At 60.8% G+C, this 20,873-nt stretch overlaps 2 protein-coding genes across 2 annotated transcripts; both read left to right on the top strand.

Annotated features, from left to right (window-relative positions):
- Window positions 1-6,633: 6,633 nt before the first annotated feature.
- LOC140605956 (nuclear pore-associated protein 1-like) lies at window positions 6,634-10,488 on the top strand. Its single transcript, XM_072778649.1, has one exon. It carries the CDS (start codon window positions 6,634-6,636, stop codon window positions 10,486-10,488), a length of 3,855 nt encoding a protein of 1,284 aa, XP_072634750.1.
- Window positions 10,489-16,128: 5,640 nt separating this feature from the next.
- Window positions 16,129-19,983, top strand: LOC140605909 (nuclear pore-associated protein 1-like). The gene is made up of 3 exons (XM_072778521.1): window positions 16,129-16,463; window positions 16,571-19,491; window positions 19,634-19,983. Exons 1-3 carry the CDS (start codon window positions 16,129-16,131, stop codon window positions 19,981-19,983), a joined length of 3,606 nt encoding a protein of 1,201 aa, XP_072634622.1.
- The last annotated feature ends 890 nt before the right edge of the window (window positions 19,984-20,873 follow it).

Here is a 20,873-nt window from a genome sequence, read left to right as displayed (position 1 = left end):
ATCATTCAGTCTGCCCTCCATATTAACTCTGTATGAATTACAATGGGTTGTTGGTGAGGAAGACAAGGGAACAGGGGATGAGTGGTCAAACACAGGTGGTTAGCTATGGGTCACTGCCACTACCACAGATCCCATCAAGGCTGCCCGCCTATGGCTTCATTTGCTGTAATCAGAGATTGCGCTGTATAAACTGTCAGACGAGAGGTAATCTTCCTGGCAACGATAAATTACTGTTATTATTAAAATATTTTTATTAATGATGAAATTAATCATTTTTAAAACAATATTTTGCCTTGACGAATTCTGTCTCAACATGTTTGCTCCCGCCAAGCCAAATTATCTCAGAGTAACCACTTGTCACCTACTATTATTTTGACTTACAAGGACAAATAAGAGCATGGTCTTTATTTCAAAAAAGCACCCTGTCCCTCCCCTCTCATTTGGCAAGAAAAATGAAGAGGTAGATTTTTCTGGGATATCCTTGTCCAAATTTCCTTTATTGTCCTGAAATACTAACTCTTATATGTTTAAATTCCCCTCCTTGAGAAAAAAAAAAAGGGAGATGGAACTAATATAACTGTAATTTATTGTTTTCACATACGTCTGACATGACCACCTTTTTCAGAGTTCCTATAAGAAATCTTTGCCCAAAATTTGTACAAGCTTGCTATTTTTGTTCAAACAAACAAAACCAAGAAACTGTTCCTTATTGAACTCTTCCCAAATGATATCAAAGAATTATGGTTAAATGTCATAGCTGTAAATCATTTCTCTCCTAGAGAGGTTAGAAAGGGCTTCTAACGATTCTCCTTTTTTCCAACAGAACGTGAGTCTGGTTGAAACCAACCTCAAAATGTGTTGGGGATGGAAGTCCGAATTTGCTCTAACATGCCTAAAAGGAATCTCTTCAACAGAACGCTAAAACTAACTTTGTACATATGAATTATGTCCAATGCTATTCTAAGTATAAAAGATAAATATATGACATTTAAAAATGTACATATATGTTTTTTACTGGTCGGTAGGATTCTTGGTTCTGAAACTTCTGCATGTCATATTCCTAAAACGCAACATCAGCCCCGTGAGAGAGAAAACACTTCAATGATGTAAGCCAAAGAAACAAGATTCAAACTAGGTAAAGCCACGTGTTTGGCCAGGATTTTCAAACTCTTCCTCGTCATGCTGAAGCTTCCACCTCCTAGGCAATAAAACATGTTTCCCTTGCCAGAGGCCCAAGAGTATGTGTCCTCTCTTGGGCGTAAGAATTTCTCGAATTGCATGTGGGTGCCAACAATGTGAGGTGAAGGGCGAACCTGGCTGGCCTACTCATAATGACGGATAAGGATCTTACTTTAATCCATTCATTACATTGCTCCACCATTAACTTCCAATAAATGATGTATTTGCTCTCTAGACATCAATGAGATGCCTTACTAGACATAGTCCTAGAGGCCAGAGAAACCAGCCTCGAATCCATATGCAATAATCCACTGGTGCATCCCTTTCAGGTAGATTACAATTTATCTACAATATAATCTTTAGAGATTTACATGAAATTTTTACATAGAATCTTACACATTTGGATCCTGCAAGGGAGACCAAAGACCAAATCGGAGCTGCAAGGCTGAATTACAAATGTGGGATGATGCTATGCTGACGACTGCTGGTCCATGACCTCTGTCTTGTAAGACCAGAGCTCAGTGTGGTCTCTGATCCATTTATCAATTGAACAAAAGAAGACTTAATATTGGGCAGTGCTTGAGCTCGTATTAAGTATAGCTCCGTGCTAAGTACCCTAAGAACTACGAAAAATAAAAATCAATTTTAAGAAAATGGTAACACACACTCCTGAGGAAAAGCTCTAGGAGAGTCAGGCTGGGTTCGAACCCAGGCTATGCCACTACCGTCTCTATTACCCAACAAGTGTTGTCCATTCTAGGTGTGGTTTTGCCAAATTTCCATAAAGAAAAGAACTTACCTGCAAGTGAGAGGGGGCCGGAGGAGGCAGCGTCCAGTCAGGTCAGGGTCCAGTGTCTGCTCAGAAACCTTAAAGGCCGGGTGGGTGACACACCTGACCGGGCTGCAGGCCTCGCAGGGCGGCAGCGCTGCAGGGCAGCAGGGCAGTAGGGCTGCAGAGAAGCATAGTGGAAGGGCTGCAGGGCAGCAGGGTGGCAAGGCAGCAGGGAAGCATTGCGGCAGGGCTGCAGGCCTCTCAGGGTCACTGAGCAGCCAGGCAGCAGGGCGGCAGGGCTGTAGGCCTACCAGGGCAGCAGGGCTGCAGGGAGGCAGGGCAGCAGCGTGGAAGGGTGGCAGGCCTTGCAGGGCTGCATGGCAACAGGGCATCAAGGATGCAGGGCAGCAGGGCAGAAGGGCTGAAGAGCGGCAGGGCTGCAGGGCTACAGGCCTCCCAGGGCTACAGGGCTCAGGGTGTAGGGTGGCAATGCTATAAGCCTCACAGTGCAGAAGGGCTGCAGGGCAGTAGGTATGCAGGGTTGCAGGACAGAAGAGCAGCAGGTCAGCAGGGTAGCAACGCAACAGGGCAGCAGGGAGGCAGGGCTGCAGGTCTCACAGGGCATCAGGGCAACAGGTATGGCACCCCAGCAGGGCTACAGGGCAGCAGGGCAGCAGGGCTACAGGCCTCGTAGGACAACAGGGCTGTAGGGCAACAGGGTGGCAGTGATGCAGGCCTCCCAGGGCAGCAGGACTGCAGGGCAGCAGAACAGTAGGGCTGCAGGCCTCCCAGTGCAGCAGGGCTGTAGGGCTGCAGGGCATCAGGTCTGTAGGCCTTGCAGGGAGGCCGGGTGGCAGGGCAAAAGAGTGGCAGGGCTGCAGTCCTCATAGGGCAGCAGGGCTGTAGGGCAACGGGACTGCAGGCCTCCCAGGGCGACAGGGCTGCAGGGCACCAAGGCAGGAGGACTACAGGCCTCCCAGGGTGACAGGGCTGAGGCCTCCCAGGTAGGTAGGCCTGAAGGCCTCACAGCGCGGCAGGCCTGCATGGCACCAGGCAGGGTAGCAGGGCAGCAGGGTGGCAGAGCTGCATACCTCCCAGGGCAGCAGGGCTGCAGGTATCCAAGGGCGGCAGGACAGCAGGGCGGCAGGTCTGCCAGCTTCACAGGGCGTCCAGGGTTCAGGACAGCAGGGCGCCAGGGCTGTAGGCCTCGCAGGGATGCCGGGCTTCATTCAGGGCAACAGGGCGGCAATGCTGCAAGCCTCCCAGGGTGGCAGGGCTGCAGGCCTCTCAGGGAAGCCGGGGTGCAGGGCAGCAGGGTGGCAGGGATGCAGGCCTCCTAAGGTGGCAGGACTGCAGGGCAACTGGGCGGTAGGGCTGCAAGCTTCATAGGGCATCAGGACTGCACGGCAGCAGGTCAGGAGGGCTGCAGGGCATGAGGACTGCAGAGCAGCAGGTCAACAGGGCTGCAGGGCAGCAGGGGGTCAGGACAGCATGGAGGCCGGGCAAAAGGGTGGCAGGGCTTCAAGCCTCCCAGGGCATCACGACTGCAGGGCAGCAGATCGGCAGGGATGAAGGGCAGCAGGGCAGCAGTGCTTCAGGCCTCTCAGGGCTCCAGGGCTTCAGGGCAGCAGGGCGTCAGGGCAGCACAGAGGCCAGGAAGCATGGTGGCAGGGCTTCAAGCCTCCCAGGGCATCATGACTGCAGGGCAGCAGGTCAGCAGGGATGCAGGGCAGCAGGGCGGCAGTCCTTGAGCCCTCCCAGGGCTCCAGGGCTTCAGAGAAGCAGTGCGACAGGCCTTGCAAGGCTGCAGGGCTCAGGGTGCAGGGCCACAGGGCTGCAGGCCTCACAGGGCCACCTGTCTTCAGGGCAAAGGGCGGCAAAGCTGCAAGCCTCCCAGGGTGGTAGGGCTGCAGGCCTCTCAGGGTGTCAGAGCTGCAGGGCACCAGGGAGCCAGATTTGCAGGGCAGCAGAGCAGGGCAGCAGGGCTACAGGGCAGCAGTACTGCAGGGCAGCCGGGCAGTAGGACTGCAGGCCTCCCAGTGCAGCAGGGCTGTAGGGCTGCAGGGCATCAGGGCTGCAGGCCTCGCATGGCCACCGGGCTTCAGGGCAAAGGGCTGCAAAGCTTCAAGCCTCCCAGGGCGTCAGGGCTGCAGGCCTCACAGGGCCGCCTGGCTTCAGGGCAAAGGGCGGCAATGCTGCAAGCCTCCCAAGGCATCAGTGCTGCACGCCTCTCAGGGCGTCAGGGCTGCAGGACTCCCAGGGCGGCAGGGCTGCAGGCCTCTCAGGGCGTCAGGGCTGCAGGACTCCCAGGGCGGCAGTGCTGCAGGCCTCCCAGGGCTCCAGGGCTTCAGGGCAGCAGGGCGTCTGGGTGGCACGGAGGCCGGGCAGCACGGTGGCAGGGCTTCAAGCCTCCCAGGGCATCACGACTGCAGGGCAGCAGGTCGGCAGGGATGCAGGGCAGCTGTGCTACAGGCCTGGCAGCGCTGCAGGGCTCAGGGTGCAGGGCAGCAGGCCTGCAGGCCTCTCACGGCGTCAGGGCTGCAGGGAAGCAGGGAGCCAGGGTTGCAGGCCTCCCAGGGCAACAAGGCTACAGGCTTCGCAGGGCAGCAGGGCTTCAGGGCAGCAGGGCAGGAGGGGTCTAGGGCTCTCAGGGTGGCAGGGCTGCAGGCCTCACAGGGTGGCAGGGCTGCATGGCATCAGGCAGGGTACCAGGGCAGCAGGGTGGCAGAGCTGCCTGCCTCCCAGGGCTGCAGGGCAGCAGGCATCGAAGTGCGGCAGGGCAGGAGGGAGGCAGGTCTGCCGGCCTCACAGGGCGGCCGGGGTGCAGGCAGCAGGGAGGCAGGGCTGCAGGACTCTCAGGGCGGCAGGACTGCAAGGCAGCACAATGCAATCGGGGTTTTGGGGCTCTCCTTTTGGCACCACTGTCAACAAGCAGACGGCCTTTGGTAACCAGCCAGGTATCTCCACACTCCTCATTCTACCACGACTGGCTTTGGAGGTCCCACTGGGATCCCTAGCACTGGGAACTAGCTCACCAGTTACAGGTACCACTACAGGCCCACAGACCGTCGTGGGGCCTGCAGTCCCGAGTGGCTCACCACTCACGGCTACCACCACAGGACCACAGATGATTGTGGGGCCTGTAGGCCCTCGTAACACTACAGGTCCACAGACTTTTGTTGGGCCTGCAGTCTCCAGTTGCTCACCACACAGCTACAACTACATGTCCACAGACGTTTGTGGGACCCGCAATCCCCATGGATGGGCTTAATGTGTCCACGCCAGGTTCCATTCCCTCACAGGCGTCAGGAGCATTCAACGTTGGAGCTGGACTGAAGGCGACATCCAGCACCCCTTCGGCTCGTCCTCTTGGTCAGATAGCCTCCAATCCATCGCATGGAAGTCCAGCTGCTGCTATAGCAAGGGCAAGTACTGTCCCAGTATTGGGACATGCTTCTCGTGCCACTTTCAATCCAGGCACCAGGGACCCACCTGCCCAAATCACAGGCGGTACTGTGATGGGAAACACCACCATTCCCCCTGTTGGAGGCGCTGGTGCGCCCACTGCCAATACTTTTCCCAAGGATCACTGGGACAAACAAAATCCAGGTAAAGACCCCCCCCCCCCCGCCCCCCGCCCCAAGCCATAGTACTTCTCTGTGTGGAAACACCACACCACAAAGGTCTGTGTGTCCAAGGTCGTGCGTGTTTCCCTCTTACAGAGCACCAGGGCCTTGCCTGGCCACACGACCTCACTTTTAGTTGCAAGAAGCAGCACCGAGATCTCAGTGCTTCGATGCACTTCTAGTTCTACCTTCCCGCCAGGCACCAGGGCCTGCAGGCCTCTCAGAGCGTCAGGGCAGCAGGGCAGCAGGGAGTCAGGGTTGCAGGGCAGCAGAGCAGGGCAGCAGGGCTACAGGGCAGCAGGGCAGCAGGACAGCAGGGCGGCAGTGAGGCAGGCCTCCCAGGGCAGCAGGACTGCAGGGCAGCCGGGCAGTGGGGCTGCATGTCTTCCCGGGCCGCAGGGCTGTAGGGCTGCAGGGGGCAAGGGCGGTAGGCCTCGCAGGGCCGCCGGGCTTCAGGGCAAAGGGCTGCAAAGCTTCAAGCCTCCCAGGGCGTCAGGGCTGCAGGCCTCGCAGGGCAGCTGGTTGGCTTGGCTGCCAGGCAGCAGGGCTGCAGGGCTGCAGGGGAGCAGGGTGGCTTGGCTGCAGGGCAGCAGGGCTGCAGGGCAGGCCCTCGGGGAAGCAGGCCAGTCAGCGCCTCTGGGCCTTGGGGGGTCCTGAGCTCGCCTTCCTCGGCTTCCCCGGGGAAGGGTGGCCACGCACACCCTCGGGGCTGAGTGCTCCGGGCCTGGCCCCTGCAGTCCCAGGCCGCGCCCCTCCCCCACGCTGGCGGTTGCCAGGCTGGGGCTCAACCGCCTCCGCCCCGCCCCGCCCCGCCCCGGGTGGCGGCCCCGCCCACCTCGGGCTGCTGGTGGGCGCGGCCCCAAGCCCCGCCCACTGCCTGCCCGGGGAGGGGCCCCGGAGTGGCGGCTCCCGCAGGTGTTCTAGGGACACCTCACAATGGCCGGGCGCAGCGCTCAGCGGCCCAGGTGTGCTGCACCTGCAGAGGAGCCAGGCGCCTCGGAGACCCTCTCAGGTCTGGCTCCAGCTCGCGACTCTGGGGCGCACAGCTAGCCCTGCATGGGCAACCTCCTTGGCAGGTGTCTTCGCCCTCCCCGCCGCCGGCCCCTGCCCGGCCGCAGCCGCCCGCTGGGCACCCCTGCCTGTGACACCGCCCGTCCTGGCCGCGACCACCCTGCCGTGCCTGCCCCTGCCCCCTGCTCTGGGCGCAGGCCATTCCCCCGGGATCGCAGGCCCCTACCGGCTCGCTGCCACGGGGAGCCCAGGAGGCGGTACCCGCTCCCTCAGGCCGCGGGCCCCCCTCTGGGCCTCCTCCCCGTGCTGAACTGGAGGGACCCTCCGGGCCAACCGGGGCTGTCTGCGCGCAGTTCCCTGGGGTGCCGGCCCTCGAGGACTGGGAGGATCCCTGCTCTGGGGCGCGCGTTCAGGCGCCTGCATTCACTACCTGCACAGGGAGCCAAGGCTGCCAGTCAGGTACCATCCCCTCCCCGCCCCCTTTGCAGCCCACAGGGGACGGAGGACAAGGTCCCAGAGCACCCCGGAGAACAGACCGAGGCTCTTGGTGGGAGTGGCCGCCCCCGGAGCAGTGGGGGGACACCCTGGACATCCGAGCCCCCGGGCACCAGTGGCGTTCCCAGCCTCCGGCAAGCCAGCCCTGCAACTCTGGACCGACGTCTCGTGCCCTCCGGAGAGAGCTCGTGGGACAGCACCCCGAGGGCTCCGATGTCCTCCTCTGAAGGCCGTGTTGCCACCTCTTCACGTGGTCCCGTGGGAGATGCCCTCGCGAAGGCCGACAGGGATGCGGCGGTGCTCTCGGGCCCAAGCCCAAGCTGCCCCTTGCCGCAGGGGACGTGCACCGAGGAGGCGGAGGCTGGAGACCATCGGCCTGTGCAGAGCACGCGGGGCGGGTCGAGGAGGGACACGCAGGCTCAGAAGCCGTCGGGCGTGTCACCGCGGAGCCCTCTGCCACCAGCACGTGCCAGCAGCAGGCAGAACAAGCGGAAAATAGCCATGCCTCTCTGTCTGCCACTGCCGCCACCACTGCCACTGCTGTGGGATCGAGGGGACTTGCCCGCACCCCCGAAGCTTCCTTGCCTTGCTCTTGACAAGAACCTGGGCACCTTGCCGAACACCGAGTGTCCGAGGAACAAGCTCTCGAAGGACAGAACCAAGATCGCGGCAGGCTGCTGGGCCGCTCGGCCTGCCCCTTGCTCCCCGCCACTTGCCTCGGAGGCTGCAGGCTCCCCGCCCGCGGCCGCTCCCGCTGCCCAAGTCCCTGCTCCTCCCACCGCCTCGGCTGACCCTTCTGCCAGGCCCCCGACCCTCTCTGTCCCGCCGGCTTCCCCAACACAGCCTGGTGCTCGGGAAACAGGACCCGGAGTCCCGAAATCTCCTCCCCTTGCTCTTCCTGCTGATGCTCTTCCTGCCCTTACTTCCAGCCCCATTAGGGAAACTCCACATCGCGGAGGTCCTCTTCCTCCAGGCAGGGCTACAGCACCGACCTCTGACCGCCCCACACCTTCGAGCACCTCAACCTCCTTACACCCACCCTCCTGCGCAAAAGAATCCCCAACCCCTATGTGTGTAGACTCTCCCCCTCTTTTCCTAACGACCCCTCTTCCAGGCCGCTCCACAGGGAGCTCTGTCGTTGCAGTCCGGCCTGGCACCTCTAAACCGACTTCTTCTACCATCGCAGCAAAGTCATCTACTTTGACCTCCAAGCCTATTTCAAATCCTGCTGTCGTGGACATGGACACTACGTCTCCTTCCCGGGCTGTCATCGTCCGCGCGCCCCCACACTCCAGCATGAGCTGTCCTCCGTGTTCCCGGGGCCATCGCAGTATGAAGCGCAGATGCCCTGCGAAAGTTGCAGCCTCCGCCAGTCTACCTGCGTCGATGGCCCCCGGCCCCACCCCACTTCCTGATCAACTCTTCAGCCTCCACATCACCCCTCAGCCCACACACGGGACTCTTGCTGGGAGGCAGCCAACAGCTTTTCTTCCCGGTGCTCCTATCGCCACTGGCTTGCCCAACCTGAGTTCTGGAGCCACCACCACTCCAGTGGGCAGCACCTCTGCAAACCTCAACCCTCACTCTGACCCCGATGCCATGGATACCACATCTCCCTCCCGGGCTGTCATCTTCCACACCCCCCCTGGGTCCCAGAAGAACCGCTTGCCACTTTACAAGGCGCTTCCTGCTTCTGGCAACACACCACCCAGTAGCAGCACTGCCTTGGCCCATGGCTCTACCACTTTACCTCAAAAGTCAGCCGTCATACAGGCCTCCGTTTCGATGCATCCTAACCCAGGAATCGCCCCTCACTCTGACCCCGATGCCATGGATACCACATCTCCCTCCCGGGCTGTCATCTTTCACTCCCGCCCTGGGTCCCAGAAGAACCACTTGTCATTTTACAAGGCACGTCCCGGTTCTGGCAACACACCACCTACCAGCAGCACTGCCTTGGCCCACGGCTCTACCAGTTTCCCTCAAAAGTCGGCCAGCATACAGACCCCCGTTCCGATGCATCCCAACCCAGGAATCGCCTCTCAGCCCACAATTGGAGGTCACAATGGGCAACAGCCTAACAATTCCTCCCTGTTAGGAAAAACAGTTGCCCCAACACAGGCTGTCGGCCTGGCCACTCCTATAACTCAGCCACCCGGAGGGACCACAATGCAATCGGGGTTTGCAGGCTCTCCTTTTGGCACCACTGTCAACAAGCAGACGGCCTTTGGTAACCAGCCAGGTATTCTCCACACTCCTCGTGCTACCACGACTGGCTTTGGAGGTCCCACTGGGATCCCTAGCACTGGGAACGGTAGCTCACCAGTTACGGGTACCACGACAGGCCCACAGACCGTCGTGGGGCCTGCAGTCCCCAGTGGCTCACCAGTAAAACCTAACACCACAGGCCCTCAGACCTTTGTGGGACCTGCAGTCCCGAGTGGCTCACCACGCCCGGATACCACTACAGACACACAGATGTTGGCGGGACCTGCAATCCCCATGGATGGGCTTAATGTGTCCACACCAGGGTCCATTCCCTCACAGGCATCAGGAGCATTCAACGTTGGAGCTGGACTGAAGGCGACATCCAGCACCCCTTCGGCTCGTCCTCTTGGTCAGATAGCCTCCAATCCATCGCATGGAAGTCCAGCTGCTGCTATAGCAAGGGCAAGTACTGTCCCAGTATTGGGACATGCTTCTCATGCCACTTTCCATCCAGGCACCAGGGGCCCACCTGCCCAAATCACAGGCGGTACTGTGATGGGAAACACCACCATTCCCCCTGTTGGAGGCGCTGGTGCGCCCACTGCCAGTACGTGTCCCCAAGGATCACCAGGAAGAACCAAATCCGGGGAAGGACCCCCCCCAAGCCACAGCACTTCTCCGTGTGGAAACGCCACCACCACAAAGGTCTGTGTGTCCAAGCTCGTGCGTGTTTCCCTCTTACAGAGCACCAGGGCCTTGCCTGGCCACACGACCTCACTTTTAGTTGCAAGAAGCAGCACCGAGATCTCAGTGCTTCGATGCACTTCTAGTTCTACCTTCCCGCCAGGCACCCGGGGCCCACCTGCCCAGCAGGTAAGTGGTGTGAAGGCGGGGAACAACATCACTCCCACGACTGGAAGACCTGGAATTCCTGCTTTATGTCAGCATACCGGGGGCCCACCTGATGCAAGCACAGATGAGAACATCATCGTGTCTATGATGGCAGCCCTCTGTATCGGCAACCGCCCTCAGACCCCTGGGGGCCTACCTGTGTCTAAGGCCCCTGGTGCTCCCGGGAACAGCACCGTACCTACTGCGACTGGACATCATCACGGTCCCCCATTCCTACAGAGCACACAGAACCCCCGCAAGCCACAGCACTGGTGGTGCAATGGGGGATACCGCCATGCCTTTTAGAGAGAAATCTCCACTCTTGGAACATGTGGGCCTGCCCCTAGTCAGGGCACCCCTCTGACTTTGGTGAGCCAGCGCTGTGTGTGCAAGTTCTTGGTCCACTGTTCTGTGCTCTGCGCATGGCTGGGGAACCTTCATAGCCTGTCTAGGAGCCGCCACCAACTGCTTCCTTTCTTTTGTCATGAATCTCAACCTCTACGGAACAGACATTCCCCCACATATTCTGTGTCATAGTAAATGGATTTTGCTGTATCAGACCCTCAATGGGCTCTTATCTTTCCCAGATTACGTAGATATACTTCTATATCTATAAAAGTTTGTTCTCACTAATCTGCCTTTGCTCGTGTGTCTTTTTGTCTCGGCAGTAGAGAAAGAATGAACCTATGTGAGTGGGGTGGGTTGAACCAGACTTTGTGCCAAATTTTCTGTGTCTCAGTGACTGGAATGTGGAAGTAGCCACAGGTTCTGGCTGCACGCACAGAACCTGAAATCTGCATTTTGAGTGTAAGGGATGGGAATCCAGGAGGAAGGAAGGTCCCAAGGAGGGAGAGATGAGGTGACTCGCCCTTGCCTCCACCCTCTGTGCTTCGCTCTCCTCTCCCCCGACTCTGATCTCAATAGAGGTTGAATAACCCTTGATGAGTGAAAGGAAACCACCCTATGATTTTAGTTTTCTAAAACTATTTAAATGTTTTCTTGGGTGCCTTCCTAGTTTAGACTTAGGCCAATCTTTCTTACGTGTTCCCACTTCACCCAGAGAAGACACATTTGAGCCCGGAGAAGCAAATGGAAAAAGAGCACATACATGCCTGCTCTGTCTATGTGTGTTAGAAATTTCAGTTGACTTAGAATTTATTGTGCTGCTTAAGCGCACTAGAACAGGTCCTTTTCAATAATCAGCCCAGCTCTGATCTAAATCACTAAAATATCAAATCACCTGTGTGGGCAGCAGGGAGGCAGTGTTGCAGGGCAGCAGAGCAGCAGGTCAGCAGGGCAGCAGGGCAGCAGGGCTGCAGGGCAGCAGGGAGACAGGGCTGCAAGCCTCCCAAGGTGGCAGGACTGCAGGGCAACTGGGCGGTAGGGCTGCAAGTCCCACAGGGCAGCAGGACTGCAAGGCAGCACGTCGGCAGGGCTGCAGGGCGGCACGGAGGCCGGGCGGCAGGGTGGCAGGGCTTCAAGCCTCCCAGGGCATCACGACTGCGGTGCAGCAGGACAGCAGGGATGCAGGGCAGCAGTGGGGCAGTCCTTCAGGCCTCCCAGGGCTCCAGGGCTTCAGAGCAGCAGTGCTACAGGCCTCGCAGGGCTGCAGGGCTCAGGGTGCAGGGCCGGAGCGCTGCAGGCCTCACAGGGCCACGTGGGTTCAGGGCAAAGGGCGGCAAAGCTGCAAGCCTCCCTGAGCGGCAGGGCTGCAGGCCTCTCAGGGCATCAGGGCTGCAGGACTCCCAGGGCAGCAGTGCTGCAAGCCTCCCAGGTCGGTAGGCCGGGCGGCAGAGCTGCATGGCACCAGGCAGGGTAGCAGGGCAGCAGGGTGGCAGAGCTGCATACCTCCCAGGGCAGCAGGGCTTCAGGCATCGAAGGGCGGCCGCGCAGCAGGGGGGCAGGTCTGCCAACCTCACAGGGCAGCCGGGGTGCAGGGCAGCAGGGAGGCAGGGCTGCAGGCCTCACAGGGCATCAGGGCTGCAAGTATGGCACCACGGCAGGGCTACAGGGCAGCAGGGCGCCAGGGCTGCAGACCTCGCAGGGGGTAGGGCACCAGGGTGGCAGGGCTACAAGCCTCCAAGGGCAGCAGGGCTGTAGGGGAACAGGGCGGCAGTGATGAAGGCCTCCCAGGGCGGCAAGGGTGAGGTCTCGCAGGGCAGCCGGGTGGCAGGGCAACAAAGTGGCAGGGTTGCTGTCCTCGTAGGGAAGCTGGGCTGTAGGGCAACAGGATGGCAGGACTGCAGGCCTCCCAGTGTGTCAGGGGTTCGGGCCTCCCAGGGCGTTGGGGTGCAGGCCTCACAGGATGGCAAGGCTGCAGGGTTCTCAGGTCGCTAGGCCTGTAGGCCTCACAGGGCGGCAGGGCTGCATGGCACCAGGCAGGGTAGCAGGGCAGCAGGGTGGCAGAGTTGCATGCCTCCCAGGGCAGCAGGGCTGCAGGCATCGAAGGGTGGCAGGGCTGCTGGTGGCAGGGCTACAAGACTCTAAGAGCAGCAGTGCTGTAGGGGAACAGGGCGGCTGTGATACAGGCCTCCCAGTGCGGCGGAGCTACAGGATGTTAGGCCTCCAAGGGCGGCAGAGCGGCAGGGCAGCAGGGCGGCAGGGCTGCAGTCCTCGTTGGGCAGCAGGGCTACAGGAATGGAAGAGCGGCAGGGCAGCAGGGCAGCAGGGCTGCAGGCCTCACAAGGCGGCCAGGCTTCAGGGCAACAGGGCGGCAATGCTGCAAGCCTCCCAGGGCGACAGGGCTTCAGGCCTCCCTGGGTAGCAGGGCTGCAGGTATGGCACCGCGGCAGGGCACCAGGGCACCAGGGCAGCACGGATACAGGGCAGCAGTGCAGCAGGGCTACAGGCCCCCAGGGCGTTGGGGTGCAGGCCTCACAGGACGGCAAGGCTGCAGGGCAGCAGAGGGCAGGGCTGCATGCCTCCCAGTGTGGCGGGGCTGCAGGGATTTAGTCCTCCAAGGGCGGCCAGGTGGCAGGGCAACAGAGTGGCAGGGCTGCAGTCCTCGTTGGGCAACAGGGCTACAGGAATGGAAGAGCGGCAGGGCAGCAGGGCAGCAGGGCTGCAGGCCTCACAAGGCGGCCAGGCTTCAGGGCAACAGGGCGGCAATGCTGCAAGCCTCCCAGGGCGGCAGGGCTTCAGGCGTCCCTGGGCAGCAGGGCTGCAAGTATGGCACCGTGGCAGGGCAGCAGGGCGGCAGGGCTGTCGGCCCCCAAGGCGGCGGGGATCAGGCCTCACTGGGTGGCAGGGCTGCAGGCTTCGCAGGGGAGCATGGCAGCAGGGTGGCAGGGTTACAAGCCTGGTAGGACAGCAGGGCTGTAGGGAAACAGGGCAGCAGGGCTGCAGGCCTCGCAAGGCTGCCAGGCTTCAGGGCAACAGGGGAGCAATGCTGCGAGCCTCCCAGGGCGGCAGGGCTGCAGGCCTCTCAGGGCGTCAGGGCTGCAGGACTCCCAGGGCGGCAGGCTGCAGGCCTCCCAGGGCTCCAGGGCTTCAGGGCAGCAGGGCGTCTGGGTGGCACGGAGGCCGGGCAGCACGGTGGCAGGGCTTCAAGCCTCCCAGGGCATCACGACTGCAGGGCAGCAGATCGGCAGGGATGAAGGGCAGCAGGGCAGCAGTGCTTCAGGCCTCTCAGGGCTCCAGGGCTTCAGGGCAGCAGGGCGTCAGGGCAGCACAGAGGCCAGGAAGCACGGTGGCAGGGCTTCAAGCCTCCCAGGGCATCACGACTGCAGGGCAGCAGGTCGGCAGGGATGCAGGGCAGCTGTGCTACAGGCCTGGCAGCGCTGCAGGGCTCAGGGTGCAGGGCAGCAGGCCTGCAGGCCTCTCACGGCGTCAGGGCTGCAGGGAAGCAGGGAGCCAGGGTTGCAGGCCTCCCAGGGCAACAAGGCTACAGGCTTCACAGGGCAGCAGGGCTTCAGGGCAGCAGGGCAGGAGGGGTCTAGGGCTCTCAGGGTGGCAGGGCTGCAGGCCTCACAGGGTGGCAGGGCTGCATGGCATCAGGCAGGGTACCAGGGCAGCAGGGTGGCAGAGCTGCCTGCCTCCCAGGGCTGCAGGGCAGCAGGCATCGAAGTGCGGCAGGGCAGGAGGGAGGCAGGTCTGCCGGCCTCACAGGGCGGCCGGGGTGCAGGCAGCAGGGAGGCAGGGCTGCAGGACTCTCAGGGCGGCAGGACTGCAAGGCAGCACAATGCAATCGGGGTTTTGGGGCTCTCCTTTTGGCACCACTGTCAACAAGCAGACGGCCTTTGGTAACCAGCCAGGTATCTCCACACTCCTCATTCTACCACGACTGGCTTTGGAGGTCCCACTGGGATCCCTAGCACTGGGAACTAGCTCACCAGTTACAGGTACCACTACAGGCCCACAGACCGTCGTGGGGCCTGCAGTCCCGAGTGGCTCACCACTCACGGCTACCACCACAGGACCACAGATGATTGTGGGGCCTGTAGGCCCTCGCAACACTACAGGTCCACAGACTTTTGTTGGGCCTGCAGTCTCCAGTTGCTCACCACACAGCTACAACTACATGTCCACAGACGTTTGTGGGACCCGCAGTCCCCATGGATGGGCTTAATGTGTCCACGCCAGGTTCCATTCCCTCACAGGCGTCAGGAGCATTCAACGTTGGAGCTGGACTGAAGGCGACATCCAGCACCCCTTCGGCTCGTCCTCTTGGTCAGATAGCCTCCAATCCATCGCATGGAAGTCCAGCTGCTGCTATAGCAAGGGCAAGTACTGTCCCAGTATTGGGACATGCTTCTCGTGCCACTTTCAATCCAGGCACCAGGGACCCACCTGCCCAAATCACAGGCGGTACTGTGATGGGAAACACCACCATTCCCCCTGTTGGAGGCGCTGGTGCGCCCACTGCCAATACTTTTCCCAAGGATCACTGGGACAAACAAAATCCAGGTAAAGACCCCCCCCCCTCCCCCCGCCCCAAGCCATAGTACTTCTCTGTGTGGAAACACCACACCACAAAGGTCTGTGTGTCCAAGCTCGTGCGTGTTTCCCTCTTACAGAGCACCAGGGCCTTGCCTGGCCACACGACCTCACTTTTAGTTGCAAGAAGCAGCACCGAGATCTCAGTGCTTCGATGCACTTCTAGTTCTACCTTCCCGCCAGGCACCAGGGCCTGCAGGCCTCTCAGAGCGTCAGGGCAGCAGGGCAGCAGGGCTACAGGGCAGCAGGGCAGCAGGGCAGCAGGACAGCAGGGCGGCAGTGAGGCAGGCCTCCCAGGGCAGCAGGACTGCAGGGCAGCCGGGCAGTGGGGCTGCATGTCTTCCCGGGCCGCAGGGCTGTAGGGCTGCAGGGCGCCAGGGCGGTAGGCCTCGCAGGGCCGCCGGGCTTCAGGGCAAAGGGCTGCAAAGCTTCAAGCCTCCCAGGGCGTCAGGGCTGCAGGCCTCGCAGGGCAGCTGGTTGGCTTGGCTGCCAGGCAGCAGGGCTGCAGGGCTGCAGGGGAGCAGGGTGGCTTGGCTGCAGGGCAGCAGGGCTGCAGGGCAGGCCCTCGGGGAAGCAGGCCAGTCAGCGCCTCTGGGCCTTGGGGGGTCCTGAGCTCGCCTTCCTCGGCTTCCCCGGGGAAGGGTGGCCACGCACACCCTCGGGGCTGAGTGCTCCGGGCCTGGCCCCTGCAGTCCCAGGCCGCGCCCCTCCCCCACGCTGGCGGTTGCCAGGCTGGGGCTCAACCGCCTCCGCCCCGCCCCGCCCCGCCCCGGGTGGCGGCCCCGCCCACCTCGGGCTGCTGGTGGGCGCGGCCCCAAGCCCCGCCCACTGCCTGCCCGGGGAGGGGCCCCGGAGTGGCGGCTCCCGCAGGTGTTCTAGGGACACCTCACAATGGCCGGGCGCAGCGCTCAGCGGCCCAGGTGTGCTGCACCTGCAGAGGAGCCAGGCGCCTCGGAGACCCTCTCAGGTCTGGCTCCAGCTCGCGACTCTGGGGCGCACAGCTAGCCCTGCATGGGCAACCTCCTTGGCAGGTGTCTTCGCCCTCCCCGCCGCCGGCCCCTGCCCGGCCGCAGCCGCCCGCTGGGCACCCCTGCCTGTGACACCGCCCGTCCTGGCCGCGACCACCCTGCCGTGCCTGCCCCTGCCCCCTGCTCTGGGCGCAGGCCATTCCCCGGGATCGCAGGCCCCTACCGGCTCGCTGCCACGGGGAGCCCAGGAGGCGGTACCCGCTCCCTCAGGCCGCGGGCCCCCCTCTGGGCCTCCTCCCCGTGCGGAACTGGAGGGACCCTCCGGGCCAACCGGGGCTGTCTGCGCGCAGTTCCCTGGGGTGCCGGCCCTCGAGGACTGTGAGGATCCCTGCTCTGGGGCGCGCGTTCAGGCGCCTGCATTCACTACCTGCACAGGGAGCCAAGGCTGCCAGTCAGGTACCATCCCCTCCCCGCCCCCTTTGCAGCCCACAGGGGACGGAGGACAAGGTCCCAGAGCACCCCGGAGAACAGACCGAGGCTCTTGGTGGGAGTGGCCGCCCCCGGAGCAGTGGGGGGACACCCTGGACATCCGAGCCCCCGGGCACCAGTGGCGTTCCCAGCCTCCGGCAAGCCAGCCCTGCAACTCTGGACCGACGTCTCGTGCCCTCCGGAGAGAGCTCGTGGGACAGCACCCCGAGGGCTCCGATGTCCTCCTCTGAAGGCCGTGTTGCCACCTCTTCACGTGGTCCCGTGGGAGATGCCCTCGCGAAGGCCGACAGGGATGCGGCGGTGCTCTCGGGCCCAAGCCCAAGCTGCCCCTTGCCGCAGGGGACGTGCACCGAGGAGGCGGAGGCTGGAGACCATCGGCCTGTGCAGAGCACGCGGGGCGGGTCGAGGAGGGACACGCAGGCTCAGAAGCCGTCGGGCGTGTCACCGCGGAGCCCTCTGCCACCAGCACGTGCCAGCAGCAGGCAGAACAAGCGGAAAATAGCCATGCCTCTCTGTCTGCCACTGCCGCCACCACTGCCACTGCTGTGGGATCGAGGGGACTTGCCCGCACCCCCGAAGCTTCCTTGCCTTGCTCTTGACAAGAACCTGGGCACCTTGCCGAACACCGAGTGTCCGAGGAACAAGCTCTCGAAGGACAGAACCAAGATCGCGGCAGGCTGCTGGGCCGCTCGGCCTGCCCCTTGCTCCCCGCCACTTGCCTCGGAGGCTGCAGGCTCCCCGCCCGCGGCCGCTCCCGCTGCCCAAGTCCCTGCTCCTCCCACCGCCTCGGCTGACCCTTCTGCCAGGCCCCCGACCCTCTCTGTCCCGCCGGCTTCCCCAACACAGCCTGGTGCTCGGGAAACAGGACCCGGAGTCCCGAAATCTCCTCCCCTTGCTCTTCCTGCTGATGCTCTTCCTGCCCTTACTTCCAGCCCCATTAGGGAAACTCCACTTCGCGGAGGTCCTCTTCCTCCAGGCAGGGCTACAGCACCGACCTCTGACCGCCCCACACCTTCGAGCACCTCAACCTCCTTACACCCACCCTCCTGCGCAAAAGAATCCCCAACCCCTATGTGTGTAGACTCTCCCCCTCTTTTCCTAACGACCCCTCTTCCAGGCCGCTCCACAGGGAGCTCTGTCGTTGCAGTCCGGCCTGGCACCTCTAAACCGACTTCTTCTACCATCGCAGCAAAGTCATCTACTTTGACCTCCAAGCCTATTTCAAATCCTGCTGTCGTGGACATGGACACTACGTCTCCTTCCCGGGCTGTCATCGTCCGCGCGCCCCCACACTCCAGCATGAGCTGTCCTCCGTGTTCCCGGGGCCATCGCAGTATGAAGCGCAGATGCCCTGCGAAAGTTGCAGCCTCCGCCAGTCTACCTGCGTCGATGGCCCCCGGCCCCACCCCACTTCCTGATCAACTCTTCAGCCTCCACATCACCCCTCAGCCCACACACGGGACTCTCGCTGGGAGGCAGCCAACAGCTTTTCTTCCCGGTGCTCCTATCGCCACTGGCTTGCCCAACCTGAGTTCTGGAGCCACCACCACTCCAGTGGGCAGCACCTCTGCAAACCTCAACCCTCACTCTGACCCCGATGCCATGGATACCACATCTCCCTCCCGGGCTGTCATCTTCCACACCCCCCCTGGGTCCCAGAAGAACCGCTTGCCACTTTACAAGGCGCTTCCTGCTTCTGGCAACACACCACCCAGTAGCAGCACTGCCTTGGCCCATGGCTCTACCACTTTACCTCAAAAGTCAGCCGTCATACAGGCCTCCGTTTCGATGCATCCTAACCCAGGAATCGCCCCTCACTCTGACCCCGATGCCATGGATACCACATCTCCCTCCCGGGCTGTCATCTTTCACTCCCCCCCTGGGTCCCAGAAGAACCACTTGTCATTTTACAAGGCACGTCCCGGTTCTGGCAACACACCACCTACCAGCAGCACTGCCTTGGCCCACGGCTCTACCAGTTTCCCTCAAAAGTCGGCCAGCATACAGACCCCCGTTCCGATGCATCCCAACCCAGGAATCGCCTCTCAGCCCACAATTGGAGGTCACAATGGGCAACAGCCTAACAATTCCTCCCTGTTAGGAAAAACAGTTGCCCCAACACAGGCTATCGGCCTGGCCACTCCTATAACTCAGCCACCCGGAGGGACCACAATGCAATCGGGGTTTGCGGGCTCTCCTTTTGGCACCACTGTCAACAAGCAGACGGCCTTTGGTAACCAGCCAGGTATTCTCCACACTCCTCGTGCTACCACGACTGGCTTTGGAGGTCCCACTGGGATCCCTAGCACTGGGAACGGTAGCTCACCGGTTACAGGTACCACGACAGGCCCACAGACCGTCGTGGGGCCTGCAGTCCCCAGTGGCTCACCAGTAAAACCTAACACCACAGGCCCTCAGACCTTTGTGGGACCTGCAGTCCCGAGTGGCTCACCACGCCCGGATACCACTACAGACACACAGATGTTGGCGGGACCTGCAATCCCCATGGATGGGCTTAATGTGTCCACACCAGGGTCCATTCCCTCACAGGCATCAGGAGCATTCAACGTTGGAGCTGGACTGAAGGCGACATCCAGCACCCCTTCGGCTCGTCCTCTTGGTCAGATAGCCTCCAATCCATCGCATGGAAGTCCAGCTGCTGCTATAGGAAGGGCTAGTACTGTCCCAGTATTGGGACATGCTTCTCGTGCCACTTTCAATCCAGGCACCAGGGGCCCACCTGCCCAAATCACAGGCGGTACTGTGATGGGAAACACCACCATTCCCCCTGTTGGAGGCGCTGGTGCGCCCACTGCCAGTACGTGTCCCCAAGGATCACCAGGAAGAACAAAATCCGGGGAAGGACCCCCCCCCAAGCCACAGCACTTCTCCGTGTGGAAACGCCACCACCACAAAGGTCTGTGTGTCCAAGCTCGTGCGTGTTTCCCTCTTACAGAGCACCAGGGCCTTGCCTGGCCACACGACCTCACTTTTAGTTGCAAGAAGCAGCACCGAGATCTCAGTGCTTCGATGCACTTCTAGTTCTACCTTCCCGCCAGGCACCCGGGGCCCACCTGCCCAGCAGGTAAGTGGTGTGAAGGCGGGGAACAACATCACTCCCACGACTGGAAGACCTGGAATTCCTGCTTTATGTCAGCATACCGGGGGCCCACCTGATGCAAGCACAGATGAGAACATCATCGTGTCTATGATGGCAGCCCTCTGTATCGGCAACCGCCCTCAGACCCCTGGGGGCCTACCTGTGTCTAAGGCCCCTGGTGCTCCCGGGAACAGCACCGTACCTACTGCGACTGGACATCATCACGGTCCCCCATTCCTACAGAGCACACAGAACCCCCGCAAGCCACAGCACTGGTGGTGCAATGGGGGATACCGCCATGCCTTTTAGAGAGAAATCTCCACTCTTGGAACATGTGGGCCTGCCCCTAGTCAGGGCACCCCTCTGACTTTGGTGAGCCAGCGCTGTGTGTGCAAGTTCTTGGTCCACTGTTCTGTGCTCTGCGCATGGCTGGGGAACCTTCATAGCCTGTCTAGGAGCCGCCACCAACTGCTTCCTTTCTTTTGTCATGAATCTCAACCTCTACGGAACAGACATTCCCCCACATATTCTGTGTCATAGTAAATGGATTTTGCTGTATCAGACCCTCAATGGGCTCTTATCTTTCCCAGATTACGTAGATATACTTCTATATCTATAAAAGTTTGTTCTCACTAATCTGCCTTTGCTCGTGTGTCTTTTTGTCTCGGCAGTAGAGAAAGAATGAACCTATGTGAGTGGGGTGGGTTGAACCAGACTTTGTGCCAAATTTTCTGTGTCTCAGTGACTGGAATGTGGAAGTAGCCACAGGTTCTGGCTGCACGCACAGAACCTGAAATCTGCATTTTGAGTGTAAGGGATGGGAATCCAGGAGGAAGGAAGGTCCAAAGGAGGGAGAGATGAGGTGACTCGTCCTTGCCTCCACCTCTGTGCTTTGCTCTCCTCTCCCCCGACTCTGACCTCAATAGAGGTTGAATAACCCTTGATGAGTGAAAGGAAACCACCCTATGATTTTAGTTTTCTAAAACTATTTAAATGTTTTCTTGGGTGCCTTCCTAGTTTAGACTTAGGCCAATCTTTCTTACGTGTTCCCACTTCACCCAGAGAAGACAGATTTGAGGCAGGAGTAGCTAATGGAAAAAGAGCACATATATGTCTGCCCTTTCTGTGTGTGTTAGAAATTTCAGTTGACTTAGAATTTATTGTGCTGCTTAAGTGCACTAGAACAGGTCCTTTTCAAT

The sequence above is a fragment of the Canis lupus genome, chromosome 1 (assembly GCF_048164855.1).
Source record: "Canis lupus baileyi chromosome 1, mCanLup2.hap1, whole genome shotgun sequence".
Lineage (NCBI taxonomy): Eukaryota > Metazoa > Chordata > Mammalia > Carnivora > Canidae > Canis > Canis lupus.
Note: the sequence above shows the minus strand (reverse complement) of the source record. Positions and strands in the feature narration are given on the sequence as shown.

What these genes read in the sequence shown, in the direction of transcription:
- LOC140605909 (XM_072778521.1), top strand. Translation starts at nt 16,129, where the DNA reads ATGGGCAACCTCCTTGGCAGGTGTCTTCGCCCTCCCCGCCGCCGGCCC. An exon ending in GGTGCCGGCCCTCGAGGACT is followed by an intron (nt 16,464 to 16,570) that starts GTGAGGATCCCT and finishes CCCCCTTTGCAG; the next exon opens with CCCACAGGGGACGGAGGACA. An exon ending in GAAACGCCACCACCACAAAG is followed by an intron (nt 19,492 to 19,633) that starts GTCTGTGTGTCC and finishes CCTTCCCGCCAG; the next exon opens with GCACCCGGGGCCCACCTGCC.
- LOC140605956 (XM_072778649.1), top strand. Translation starts at nt 6,634, where the DNA reads ATGGGCAACCTCCTTGGCAGGTGTCTTCGCCCTCCCCGCCGCCGGCCC.